Source organism: Heptranchias perlo, chromosome 23, assembly GCF_035084215.1.
Source record: "Heptranchias perlo isolate sHepPer1 chromosome 23, sHepPer1.hap1, whole genome shotgun sequence".
Taxonomy (NCBI): Eukaryota; Metazoa; Chordata; class Chondrichthyes; order Hexanchiformes; family Hexanchidae; genus Heptranchias; species Heptranchias perlo.
Window position 1 is genome coordinate 5445228 of NC_090347.1, and position 14881 is coordinate 5460108.

Here is a 14881-nt window from a genome sequence, read left to right on the forward strand (position 1 = left end):
GTGGATATCCAAGCGTTTGGTGGTGCATTTTGGTAACTTCACCAGTATATTTTGGTTAGTTTGCTGGTACATATTGGTGGCTTTTTTGCTGTATATTAGTGAGCTTGTTGATGTGTTAGTGTATATATTAGTGTATATCAGTGAGATTTTAGGTGTAGATTGGTGAGTTTGCCAGTGTATACCAAGGAATTTTCTGGTGTATTTTGATAGGTTGCTGGTGTATGTTGGAGAGTTTACTGGCACGTATCGGTGGTTTTACTGGCACGTATCGGTGGTTTTACTGGCATGTATCGGTGGTTTTACTGGCACGTATTGGCATGCTTGCTGACATGTACTTGTGAGTTTCCTGTTAGGCACCACGAGTTTCTTCGCCTTTGTCATTTTTTGCTGCTGTATATCGATGGGCTTTGCCAGTATATTTCAGGTGCAGGGCTTTTTCTCTTTTTTTTGCCTCTCCCAGGTGATTACATGGCTGCAGGGGGTGGGGGGGGGGGGGAAGCATCTAGTCACGATGCTCCAGCCATCATGAGCGTGGGGGCAGGCTTGATGGACCAGCTGGTCTTTTCCTGCCCGTCAATTTCGTATGTTCGTATGAAATAAAAATGTATTAAAATACTCCTAAATATCCAAGAAACATTTCTGTTGTGCAAACAGGAAAATAAATGGTTTAAAATGATATTAACAAAATAACACAATATTGGAAGTCCATTCCAGCCTGGAACAGCCTTTTCTTAGGTGGGGGGGGGTGCAGGGAGTTGTTGACATGCCTGGTAATTAAGTGAAGACACTTTGGCTGGAGTTGTGTCCGGACTCTTGTTTGAAAGCCATTGATCAGTTTCTGTGTCAATTACTTTCCTGGTCATTCTTTCACCTTGAAGGTTAAACTGCTTTGCTCATTGCCTCTGACCGTAAGCGATCTTCTTCGTTTGAAGTGATTATCCCTTTATCTATGGTGCCGATGAGGATACTGTGGAATTTGTGCCACAACAGTGGAAAAACGAAAACCCTAGGTGTGAATAGCTATGTTAACTGCTGTATTTTAAATATATATAAAAATAAAAGCAGTGTTGCCTGCGGTGTCAGTGGTATGACCAATACGAGACAAAGGGCGATTTTCTAATAATTACCAAAAAAAGAGATGACAATAATTTAGCGGTAATGAGAGAACACATAAATACAGTTGTCAGACCCTCACCCTGAGGCCCAATGGAAAGTAGCCTTTCAAGCCATAAGAGATACAATTAGAGTGTAAAGAATAGGCCTTTGATGTTGGCCTGGAAGTAAAAGAAACACTCTCGGTCCAAAAAAAAGCTTTCTGTCCAGTAACTTTGGTTACAGACCGTTAATAAGATCACTTTGAAGGACTGAGGGTGTCTTGCTAATCTGCCAATGTAAAATGTTAATGTTGCTACACTAAGAAGAGCCCAAACTTTAAAGGTCATAGAGTTGCAGCTGTTCCAAAGCAACTCCTTGGGGATAAGCCCCTTTACATTAACAATGACTTAAGGCTGAAGGTTTTTCCCCCCTAAGGTACTAGAAAAATTAATTGGTCCGTCATTGAATGGACTGAAATCCAAAGCATTTTAAAAAATTATTTTTTTTTTGCGCTTTGTCGATCTTCACCAGATGCCCCTCCCTGATCTCACCCACAGCTCTGCCACTATACTCCTCTTCCTCACCACAACTGAGAAGTGAGGAGGCAGCCAGTTCCCAAAGCACAAAGGTAAATCCAAATGAAGGAGGCCATTTGGCCCGTCTAGCTCATCCTTCCATAGAAACCTACAATTTTCTCATCACAGCACAATCAGGACCCAATAATTTACTCAGTCTCTGGTATACTTTCACTCACTTGCTACTTTGAGTGAACAAGTTGGTGCAAGTATAAAGAGAAAACTGTACTGTACTTACACTGACTTTCCCTTACATTAGCATACGTCTTTATCCCTTTCTTCTAAGTCCAATTTCAAACGAAACAGCCATGTCACATATCATAACATCTTTTCAAGCAGCAACTGTTTGTCACTGAGTTCCAGGGTCAATAGTTGTGAGGGACATGACTGTTTCACTGTGTTTTTCTTCACTTTGCACCATCACTATCTTTTTAACAAGGACAGGAACAATGCTTTACCTGTACATTTAGGTTGGAAGAGGCGGACATTAATGGCCATTTTCAACTCATGGACTTGGGTGAGAGGTTGTTCAATGATCGATCTCACAGAGTCAGCGAATGAGTTGAAAGGAGCTGGGCCATCACTGAAACGGAGACAGGAACAATATGTACTGAGCTCAAGTTGCTTTATAATTGTGCTCATGCGATATTAACTCTCAGGACAGGTCATAAAAATGAAAATCAAATGAAACACCTTTTCCGCAAAAAGGAAACACAATCATATTGCTAACACACGTACATATTTGGATTTTTAAAATAATCAGAGTAATGAACATTTAAGGGCCTGATTTTAACTCCGGGTGGGTTTTGGGCTGGTGGGGTAGTGAGGTGAGTTAGAAAGTCATCCGCTGCTCCAGAAATAACTCCCGGGCCACCAATCGGAGGGCAGGATCAGCTTCCGGGGCTATCTCGCCCACTTCTGGCTCAGCAGTCTCCAGCTGTTGGGAAAGTGACAGTGGCTTCCTCCGTTCGGACCACGTTAAAATTGCAGTCGGATCCCGATGACATAATCGGGACCCAACATGCATATGTAAACAAGGACCCTGTCGGTTTTTGAGCAGTTGTCCCTGCTGCCTGCTCAGTAAAGCAAGTTAAAATTCAGAACAGTGGGTTTTTGGCAGCTGGCAAGTGATAATATATGCCCCCTTGTATTAATCGACTATGAAACGTAGTTGCATTAAAGACATTTGGGCAGTTTAAAATGTTGTTGGATGCTTTTCTGGATGGTTGGAGTATTAGAAGGATGAATTCGATGGATTGAATGGCCTTCCCCCATCCCTCGACTTTTTCTTGTTCTTATTGTGTTTTAGTAAGTTTTGTACTTTCTCCTCCTCTTCTCTTTTATAGGGTTCCCAATGCAACACGCACCATTCCCTGGCAGTCAGTTAGTTTCTAGGCCTTTGTCAGGACTGTACTGTAACTGGCCACAGGGCGTGAGAGTCATTCGCTCTCTGATGTTCCCTTCCTGTGGAGAGGCACTATTGTTCAGGTCTGCATCTTTGCACTCTGGAATGGCCAAGCTTGTGAACTCACCCAAGTTGGGGGTCTCAGGGGCTCTAATCTGTTTTTAGCCACCCTGCATTTAGGTTACTTTGAGGTTCTTTTACCTAGTGTCAATTTTCATTTCTATTCTATATTTTATTTTAATACTTAAACAGAAATAGTTGAAAATGTATAGCACTGAGGTGACACACGGTATGTGGGCCAGAGTATAAGATTTCCAACAAACGTTCACCTGAGGAAGGAGGAAGCCTCCGAAAGCTTGTGAATTTAAAATAAAATTGCTGGACTATAACTTGGTGTTGTAAAATTGTTTACAATTGTCAACCCCAGTCCATCACCGGCATCTCCACATCAGAGTATAAGAGTTCAGGCTCAGACCCTCTAATACATTGGGGTCGATTTTGACTGCCATTGCCTGACGTTAATGGGATGGTAACAGCCTCTAAATGGGGTCGGAGGCCCCACCGCCCCGTTAACACCGGCCGGCGATACGACCGGCTCCAGTTTGAAAGGGGCCTACCTTTGGATGTTCAAAGACGTAAACAGGAACCCGATTGCCACGTTAGGTCAGAACTGGTCGGTGCCTGTACAAAAATAATCTGCCCTGCTGCTGCCCGGGGACTCCCGCCCTCTGCGATTGCGATATCCCTCCCCCACCCTCCGGCAACTTATCTTGCTGGCGGCTGTCGATCTCAAGGCCTCAATCCGGCGAGCTGCGCCGGGACGCTGGTTTGATGCTCCGTAGCTCGCTTGCCAGATTTAAATGAGGCCGGGGCCTCTTTGCTGCCGGAACGGGCAGCTGACCAACGCGCTCCATCAGTCAGTCACCCAAAAGTCAAAATAGATCCCATTGAGTTTCTGCTCAGCTATGTTGCTGGAAGGAGGTGGAATGGAGGGATTGCGCACCAAGCAGATTGGGGAAGAGTTTCCCTCTCTCCTTTCAGGGATGAACTTGGCCTGTGCTCAGCATCCAGTCACAATATCAGGTCTGAGGAACTCAGTGGGGGGTCATATTGACCTTGTGCGACAGTGTAAAATCGGCAGCCCGTTTTACATCATCGACGGAAATAAAAATCAGGAGAGATGGAAAATGGGCTGCTGATTCGCTATCACCCGTTTTACGCTATTGCACAAAGTCAAAATTAGCCACAGTGTTTGGGAATCCCAAAAAAAGTCTTTAAAAAATTTTGGTGAGACATGAAACAGGATTCAATATTCTGGGTCCAAGGCAGGGTCAGTTTCTGAGTGCCGATAATAACTGGAAGGTCATCAGTTCCTCGACAAACCTTCGGGTTCATTGCTGCTATTTATCTGCAGCTAGATGGTTGTGCATTATTGGATCACTTTTCACATCAGTTTACTCTCAACTAATTTAACTTTCACAAAAGGATTACAATATACGAATATGTCAAACCCTGAAGAAGATTGCTTCCATACCCAGTGTCTTTTTTCCAATATTTTATTTAACCCTCTGAGAACTCTACATTCCTCCAAATCTGGTCTCTTGTGCAACTCTGATTTCCTTTGCCCCACCATTGGCGGCCGTGCCTTCAGCTGCCCTAAGCTTTGGAATTCCCTTCCTAAACCTCTCCGCCTCTCTACTTCTCGTTCCTCCTATAATACGCTTCTTAAAACCTACCTCTTTGATCAAGCTTTTGGTCACCTATCCTAATACCTCCATACGTGGCTCGGTGTCAATGTTTGTCTGATAACGCTCCCGTAAAGCGCCTTGGGACGTTTTACTATGTTAAAGGCGCCATATAAGTGCAAGTTATTGTTGTTACCTGTTTCCTTTATTCAAGGAGTCTTCAGCCAGACTCTGTGCGGTGGCCAAGGCAGGTTGGTTGGTCTGGTCTCAGACAAAGCTTTGAGGCCAATTCAGAGTTCAGTTCACAAGGGTTGGTCTCCAAAACAGATGTAGATTTAAAACAAACTAGCACGCGAATTCAACATCAATATTCCATTCATATTACAACGTTGCCATAGATATGAGGTAGCATATGAACCTCTGGAGACACCAAAGTCTCCAAAACAGATATCAGATTCAAGGGACGGTCTTGCTGCCTGCCTCAGGATGCAAAGTGCCATTGGTGGCAAAGGAAAATGCTTGTTACCATTAGAACTGGCCAGTGTCGACCACTGTGCTCTGGCAGCCTGCCCATACAGACCTGCAGTGCAACTTTCATAATGTTGCCTTTCTTTGACTTTCACATAACATCAGGGAAGGCGTACAATCACTGTGATAAAGTCGCACATATGACCTTGCAGTAACTACACCCGCACAATTCTCCCTGTACTACTGATTGCATACTGAAGTATAAACAGGACAGGCTGGGTCCAACGACAACCAGATTAAATTATATTATATAATATAAATGGGATACTAGCAAGATATAAAGGTAACTTATGTGATCTGGGCTGGGCTCACTTACATCATCTTTGCACGACTTCTTTAGAAATTGTGTTAGCAACCTACAAAGGAGTTACATTGCTGTCTCCCAAGGAAAGCATGAAGTGCTGTCATCTCCCTGCTTATTAATGCACAGCCAGAGAGACTGTAATTGATGCCTACCTAACAAGCGTCATGCCCCCTTGGTGAGATCAGCTAGACTTGGCTTGACTGCTGGCTCCTTTTGTGTGACAAACTTCATTTTCTGTTTATTTGTCTTTCTCACATTGGGGCTCAAAGATGAAGGGGATGTTTGATTACTTGCTTTCACTCTGTTTCTCACGGTCTATGCAGGAGTTAGTACCTAGGTGATATCTGTGTAGATCCTTCCTTCTGTACTTGTTCATTTGGATTATTTATTACTTTACATGGACGATGTGCTCTTGATGCAATAAAGAAACAGTAGGGCAAACCTTATAGTAGATGGGCACGGTTACAAGTGAGAATTCATGACACGCAGGCACTTTGCCGTTGATATTTGACTGACATGTACGTGCATCATGCAGTATAAAGACCAGAAATCAAACCAATGCGTTTCTGTAAGTGTTTGTATCCATGAAAACACTTTTTCGGGCACGCACGTGTGGCACAGCATGTTGGTGCTTCAACATATTGGTACAACTCAGGTTCAAACCTGCAGTCCCTCACATGGTACGTTCTCAACCTCAGTCAAGGGGTCTCCGCTGCTATCCTACAGGGAAGGAAGTAAAAATGGAAGGCAGATTTCTCCCCTCTCCACCTCTTGTCTACCTCCTTAGTGGCATGGAGGAGCCCGGAACTGGAAATCGCCTGTGCCTCGGGTCATTTTAATCCTGCTTCAATCGAGCGCACCAAAAATGATGCTACGCAGGGATCAGGCGAAGATGGTGAGCCGTGATAGTGCCACTTTGAGTGAGGGGGAATTAACTGAATTCAAAACATATGGTTGAGCATTCAGGTCTTCTGTCTGACGAAAATTTCTTTTGACTTTCTGATGTTCTCAACCATGGCTGCACAGAATTGAATCCACTAACAGAAAACAAAGTTGAGATTAAGACTGCTCAAAGTTCATGAGAGTGGAAGGCTAAATATTTATCCCTATATTCAAAACATGTGCACCGCAAGCAATTTCTTCTTACAAATGTAAAATTATTTACAAAATATGGTAAATCAAAATGAGAAATGTAAAAAGAAGTCTTCATTTATATTCTTTCCCAATTTTCTCCCCATTTTACCTCTTGTTCTGAGAGTGCTGACTCATGCCAGGATACAGTTATACAGTAACCTCTGGGAGCCCCAATAGGGGAATCACTAAATGGAGATCAGGAGCAGGAACTCTGGCTGATTTCCCCCTCCCTAGCTCTGGAACACTGAAGCCAACTGTAGAGCATCCGGACCCAGATCAGCGAACTCAGCATTAACCAAGGATTGAACCTGGTAACTCTAAAAATATATTCTATGTATTTTTAACTCTTTTTCTTAGTTATTTCTTTTTTTCCAGTAGAAGACAAATAGGACTTGGACTGTACGGCTCAGCAACATGCTGGCCAGTAAGAAAGAACAAACTTGCATTTATATAGCATCTTTCATGACCTCAAGACATCCCAAAGCACTTTACAGCCAGTGAAGCACTTTTTTTTGAAGTGTAGTCACTGTTGTAATGTAGGAAACTCAGTTTTTACATTCATCAACTGAGCCACCAGCAAAGCTCTACAAAGAATATAGTCTAGAAATGACCGTTGGCGATATCAGCAAATGAACGCTTAATGCATTCGTATGACATTCCTCAGTCCACGATTTTAATGGGGCTTTTAACTAATTTAAATAAATAGGTTAACATCCCTGTTAACATGACAGGCAGAGCAACACCATATGAATGTGTAAGACACTCATCTGTTAATACTGCTGACATTGATTTCTAGGTTGATGTCTAAAAAGGGCCTGGGTGATATATATTGGAGTTTTCAGTCATGCTCAGTCCCCGACTGTAGCTGCAACACCACCATCTTGAGCACCGCATGACAAGTGTGACAAGAGTCAAAACATCTGCTGCAGTCTTTGCTTTTTCAATCTTTGTAATGGCGGATGCATTTGGCAATGAAATGATGTCACTGCATTACTGGTTGCACCCTCCATGCATGAGAATCTAGCTGCTCCTTTATCATATGGCTTTTGAAAATGAACTGCAAAGCTCTGATCATGGTGCAGATTTGTCCGCAATAGGTTTTTTAAAGAAAATGTTATTCATAGATTGGCAAAAGAATTTCTAATGCAAACCAGCTGGTCGGGGTGGAGAGATACCAACAATAGAGAACTTTAATGATTTGCTTTTAAGGGAAAAAGCACTTGGGCTTCATGGAGATTAGCTCAACCGTGCTAGTTCATTACGCTGCCTCCAACCAACCAAAGGCGACATCTCCCAAGGCTATGCTCTAGGTTTAGAACAAGGGACACCATAGGAAAATATGGTGTCCCTGGACCATAGTCTAAAAATCATTTGTTTTTCTAACATGGTTGAGGAAATTGAAAGGCCCATTTCTAAATTTAGGCTTTGGAAATCGTTCCTTCTGTGGACGGTTTCAGGGAGCTGTGTAAGCATACAAACATGCCACTGAAGGACTACATACGAAAACTCCTCTGCTGGACCTTGGTCAGGAGACAAGTCAGCAGAGATTGACCATGCTACAACAACAACAATTTGCATTTATATAGAGCCTTTAACATAGTAAAATGTCCCACGGCGCTTTACAGGAGCGTTATCAGACAAAATTTGACACTGATATTAGGACAGGTTGGTCAAAGAGTAGGTTTTAAGGAGCGACTTAAAGGAGGAGAGAAAGGTAGAAAGGCGGACAGGTTTAGGGAGGGAATTCCAGAGCTCAGGGCCTAGACAGTTGAAGGCACGGCCGCCAATGGTGGAGCGTAGGAAATCGGGTATGGCCAAGAGGCCAGAATTGGAGCGCAGAGATCTTGGAGGTTTGTAGGGCTGGAGGAGGTTACAGAAATAGGGAGGGACGAGGCCGTGGAGGGATTTGAAAACAAGGATGAGAATTTTAAAGTGCTGTCCTGCAAAAGTACAAAGACTGCACTGGTGCCATTGCAGCACTCACCACGATGGTTGCACCACTGAATGGAAACAGGAGTCCTTTGACACGAGGAGGAAACCAGAGTGTCAGCTTGGTAGCTCGAACGTTACAGTGGTGGGCGTCCTGTTCACTCGAGACACAAAAGCAAACATTTCATACTCAAATTTCTACCGTGCGGTGAGTTTCATCAATCTCAGTCAGCTGGTCTAAGGGGAGAGGGGGAAAAACTAGCTGAGGTACAGATGTGTTGCCCTTTCCTGTACCTACTACTCAAGGAAAAGCACTAAGATCGTGGGGATATTCATGGGCTGTGTCATCCTGCTCTGTAGAACAACTATAACGTGCATGTTAAAAATCAGATCTACCTCTCTCCCCAAGACCTATATGGAGGAGGGGCAGCAGCTCAAGCAGAGATGATTTTTTATTCCCATAACCCCAGCGCTAAAAACAGCAGTGATAATACTTACAAGTGACTCCAGGGTACATTTGCGCCTCTGTAACAACAGCCGGCTTCGCCTTATCTTGTCTTGTCCGTTGCTGAGCCCCTCATTTGTATCTTGTTACTTCCGAAGGCAGAACATCTCCAATGCTTTCCTCACCAGCCTCCTGAGCTTCACGGTATATAAATTCTAACTTATCCAAAACTCTATCCCACATTAAGTTTCACTCACCCAACATCCATGAGCTCCATAGGTTCCCCATCCCCAATGCCTTAAATTCAAAATAGTTATCCTTGCTTACAAACGAGCCCACGGGTTCACCCCACCGAATGCATACAACCTCCTCCAGCTCTACCTGTCAGCGTGCATTCTGCATTCATCTGACTCTGGCATCCACAGCAACCTCCCCCCCATCTCGCTTACAGTGGCAGAGCCCCTTAGTGTTTGGGCCGTAGGCTCTCAAATTTTCTCCCATAAACCTCGATGCTTTGCTATCTTCTCTCCCCACTTTCGAAACCCATCTCTTTGACCTTGTCTTTGGTTAATTCTCCTAATTCCTCTACTGCTGCTCGGTGTGTTTTCACCTCTGTGCAGTACCTTGGAGTGTTCATAACATTAAAGGAATTACATAAATACAAGTTGTAGTTGCTGTTATGGAGTGAACTGCAATTTAAATATTGCTGGAAGGAGCTTTATGTCATAAATGTGTCTGAGGAATGGCTGGAATGATTCTTTCGCAGCAGGTTCAGCGTTTTTCCAGCATCTTTATAAATCTTAACTTTTTAAATAAAATAACAATTTTTCACTCTCTCATCTCCTGAAGGTGCTGACTCAGGTCGGGGACAGTTCCTCCTGCCTAAGTGGCCAATTGTATTGCCCCAATTGTCCCTTAGCTCAGATCAGTTAACTCAGCACTGACCAGGAATTTATCCTGGGATCTTCTGGTCTGTATGGCTCAGTAAACCATGGGGATATATTTATCCACTGGCCATCAGGAGAGCTTTCTCAACCTTTAAAAAATATATAAAATTACTGTGGTGCTAATGGCAAATAAGCCAGCTGCTTGAATTCCAGATTCCAAAATGGTGGGCCGGGCTGTTAAAATTGACTCTTATGAACAAATGTCTACCTAATTTTTAAAAAAGAAAATACATTATTATTCAGACAGGATCTGGGCAACAAATTACTTTAACTATGGCAGAAAGCTCCTTCAAAGATGTCACAACACTGTAAACCAATCATAAAACAAACATGCATGAAATAGATACTTTAATATGTTAGTGTATAAAAATCATAATGTAAAAAAACCAAAAGTATGATACAAAGCATAATTGTAAACGTGAACTTGATTGCTAGTGATGACACAAGAACGGCAGGCTTAAATAATAGGAAAATATTGACAATGATATGTACAGACTTACAGATTATTAATACAGTTTATAAAAAAAAAGTGTATAAACATTTTAGAAAGCAAAAATAAAAAGTTAAAAGGATGTCTGATTGGACCAAAACAAAGCGGAGAGGCAGACACAACACTAGTGGGGGAAATGCTGTCTTTTTGACCTTCAGCACAATCAAAGATTACTGATATTCAGCTTCTAATCTCACTGCTTCTCACACATAAGATGCTTGTCCTTACACAGTGGCTGTTGATACTGCTGGAATCCCATTCTGCCCCATGTTAGTTATATTAAGGTGTGAGTGAGGTAAGGAAATCATCCAGTGGTTCGTCATCTGAAATATAAAAATGAGAGTTCTTTTTGGTACAAACTAATCCTGCTTCAACACATTTATAAGGAAATCAATAAATCTATTAATATATTAAAAATCCTATGCACACACTCTCAACTAAATTCCTACATCCACATTTATAATGGAAACTGCCTATGTAAACTTATCACTCTGTAATTACACCATCCTGCCAGCAGAGGCACACCATTGGCAGGGCGGTGTAATTACAGTTTTTTCTGTTTCACAATTGCTTTAATGATGGTGACTGAACGTAACAATAAGAGGCTCCACAATCAGTCACACACATTATGTCATGTTCACACTGCAGGTGGCAATTGGACTAGTCCAGAATTTATACATTTTCAATTTAAAATATACAGCATCCTGTGAATGAAATTATTCTCATTCCAATCAGTGTACAATTGCCACCTTGAGATACTTGTGTAGAATAGCAAAATGGACAGGATTCAGCATGATGTAAGAATTGAATAAGGCCACTGCATTTCTTGTGTACCTTATTCCATAGGGTCTGACTCAGATGATGGGTAGATTCTGTCCAAATTCCCTACGATAAACTGGGTTTTATATAATCACGGACAAAGCTTGTCTGGTAGAATGCTTAGGCCCCAAAAAAAGAGATCACTGATATTTCTCTTCTGTATCTATTCAATTATTTACCATCATTAAGCGGCACTCACACCACAGAGTGGGCAAAATTTGCAGGGCTATGGGGAAAGAGCTAGGGGAATGCGACTAATTGGATAGCTCTTTCAAAGAGCTGGCACAGACACGATGGGCCGAATGGCCGCCTTCTGTGCTGTATGATTTTATCCACTGAATAACGTACAAATGTTTATTGACTGTGATAATTAACATCATAGGTTCCAAACTGTAGCCACTTTGTTATATAGTCTTAGACTTTGTCTTAAAACAGAGGAGCCCTTTGGCTCCTTCTATGCAGATTACACTATGTTCTGTGGTGTGAGTAGGAAGCAATCTCTGTTTTATTGCTTGATGACATCACACACCAGAGGCACTTCCCTCCAATGTGACTTCCACCACCAAGAGGGACAAAAGCAGCAATGTTGTGGAAACACCATCACCTCCAAATTCCCCTCCAAGTCACAACCCATCCTGTCATAGACATATATCGCCATTCCTTCATCATCGCTGGGTCGCTATGCTGGAAATCCCTAGCTAATACCGTCGTGGGAGCACCATCACCACAAGGACTGCAGACAGTCCATCATCACCTAACTTGCAATAAATGCGGCCGTGCCTCATCTCGAGAAAAAGATATAAAAAATTGGAAGGGGTTGGGATCCGCTTGGCTGTAATGTCCAGTATCGTTAAGCAATCTACTGACTCCTCACTATTTGAGCTCACTTATAAAGAATGACTACCTGGACGGCAGCCAGTGTCCATGGAATCACACCCCAGTGGCTCCCTTATTAAGTGACCTCAGGGCAGGAAGGAAGATGTAAGAACTTCACAACATACAGGCAGTAGCCATCAGATCAACTAAACCCCTCACTTCATCTGGAAAAGTTTGTAACTTTAACAATTCCCAAGCTGCCTTCAAAATCTCTTAGCCAGTCAAGGAATCTTAAATATTTAAAGCCTCTGTGTCATCAGCAGTTTTTGGCCTGGAAGCTTCCAAACCTCCTTTACAGAGTCGCTGGTTAGGCACATCAAAGGAATGGTAGCAATAAGAATCTGCAGGAATTTCTGGACAGTTCCAGAAAATATAACTTTCATGGAAAAGCAATTATGTGAAGATAAAAAACCTGCCCAAAAATTACTTTCGAAAGAATAGTATTATTAGGCTCTCCTGGAAGGTCAGTGAGTTTATCCAGTGTGTAGCTGAGATATACAGACCAGCAAGGCCCAGATTCGATCCTTAATCTGCGCTGAGTTAGTTAATCACAGCCAGGGCAGCTTGTTGTATGACAATTCGCCTCAGTGCCCTGTGTTAGGAGGGATTCCCGCCCCTGACGGTTATCCAGTGACATCTCCTAGAAAGTCTGTATGTGCCCAGAGAGGATTGGGCTTGGCTGTGATACCCATATGGCTAAATAGCCTGTCAATGCTCAACGTCAAAAGCTCCCACCTGAATACTGACCACTTGGGCGAGTTTCCAGAGGGTGTTTGGGCCCTATAAGAACTGCAGCCTAGCAAGGAGTCAGCACCTTCGATAGGGGAAGGGAGAAAACTACAAAATAGATATTTTTATTGTTCACAGCCACACTTGAGAATTATGTCGCCATGGTAACAACTCCAGCTACTTTAACTGGTTACAGACAGCATGCTGCTGCTCCCACTCCATGATATTAAAAAGCCAGAAACGGTGAAGGCATTGGGAGGTGACTTGATTAAATTGCTTGTGCAATGACACACCCACCTTCTGCTCCGGTAGGTGTTTACCTCCTCCTGAAGAACAGATGCCCTCTTTTGAAGGAAAGTTACCTAAAAATAACAAAAGAAGGTAAAATGACCATTTAATGAACAAAATATTTTGAAAAGGACAGAAAGGTTTCAGCAGTTCATGATGCCCAAACTTATAAATTTATAAATGGTATTAAAAGTGATTGTGCTTAGTGTAGCAAACAATGCCACTGCACCAGGGGTCTCAGTTGGCATGGCCCTCCCCATTTCCTGTTAGCTAGACTAACATGGTGACCTGCTCACTAAATGGATACACACACTCCATTCCTGAATCCTGTGCCATCCTTTTATGTCTCCAACTTTGAGCCAGTTCAAACCCGTGCACAGTGTTTTTCCTCTACTTATTTGGGTGCTGTGACTGGTTAAATAATTTCTCCGATTATGAAAATTCTGGGCATGTGCAAGCAGGGTGCCCCCACAGGTACAAACACCAAAACATTAGTTTGCTGAATTTCCGTTAACCTCGTAAACCTTGAGATATTTTCAGCTGGTCACCAAGCACCAGGCAAGATGAGGAAGGGGATAAAATCCACCGCAGTGGAGTGGGAAGATGGCTGTCATTTTTTACTCCCACCCTACTTCAACTGGGTAATAAAGCTCCACATTTCCTGAGTCTGAGTTTATTGATGACTGCCCCAAGGTTTCCTGTTAAACACAGTACCATCTACTGTAATGATTTGCGGATAACACAACTGCCTCCCTCCATCTTCAAAGTGCAAACAGGGTATTTGTAATGTTAAGGCCATTACTAGCATGTTGGGATTGTGAAGTCTGATGGAGATGGGGTACGTGAATCAGCACTTTCAGAAAAGGAGGGTAGAAAATTGGCCAAAACAAAATCTGAAAGGTACAACACTGCAAGTTTACCAAGTAATAAGCAACAGTTTATTTGTAAGAAATAATATTTTTAATTGTCATGTATCTCTGCTAGTAGATTCCCAGTTTTAGAATTTCACTACCAACAATGGCAAATAATGCAATATCACTCGATTAATGAGTTGATTGGCTTTGCATCTGTTGGGCTCTTTAATGAAGAGTGGCAGCTCAGATGTGATCCCACTGTTCCAAAGATCATAGCCAAGCTGTAAAATGTTTTATACACTTAAGACTTATCCAGAGTAAACACTCCAGTATGGCTCACAGCTTTGTACAGTAAGGTGAAAAGTGCCTGAATGTTGTGTAACGAAACAGCTGTTGCCTCAGTCCTGAATTCAAACATGAAGATGAAAGTGCAGGATAAATCCATGGTGTGACATTGGTGTGTGTGAAACAAGTGTTACTGGACTCTGAGCTGATAAGCTGCAATAATGGCTGGCTGCAGTCTCCTGTTTAACTGCTTAATGCGTTCAACATTAAAATACCTCATAGCTGAAATGAAAGGGAAAAGGTTTGGGGCTCCAGGATTAGATAAGCATAACAGAAATTTGCTTCTGCAGAGTTGATATATGGGGATAAGTCATCCCTAGTGGCCTATGACTATACATCTTATCCTGGTATCCTGGGAGGTCCAAGGTGAGGACGGTGAGATGACTGGAGTGGTGAGGTTGAGTGTCAGTGTTACTGTAGTGGTGGAATTTAA

At 42.7% G+C, this 14881-nt stretch overlaps 1 protein-coding gene across 1 annotated transcript in view; it reads right to left on the reverse strand.

Annotated features, from left to right (window-relative positions):
* Window positions 1–10387: 10387 nt before the first annotated feature.
* The window catches only part of cep112 (centrosomal protein 112), a 358450-nt gene continuing 353956 nt past the window's right edge, over window positions 10388–14881 (reverse strand). The window contains exons 27-28 of the mRNA XM_068003888.1: window positions 13259–13323; window positions 10388–10860 (exon numbers count right to left, since the gene is read on the reverse strand). Coding sequence (XP_067859989.1) covers window positions 10857–10860; window positions 13259–13323 — 69 coding nt within the window. The 3' untranslated portion in view covers window positions 10388–10856. The remainder of the gene's footprint in view (window positions 10861–13258; window positions 13324–14881) is intronic.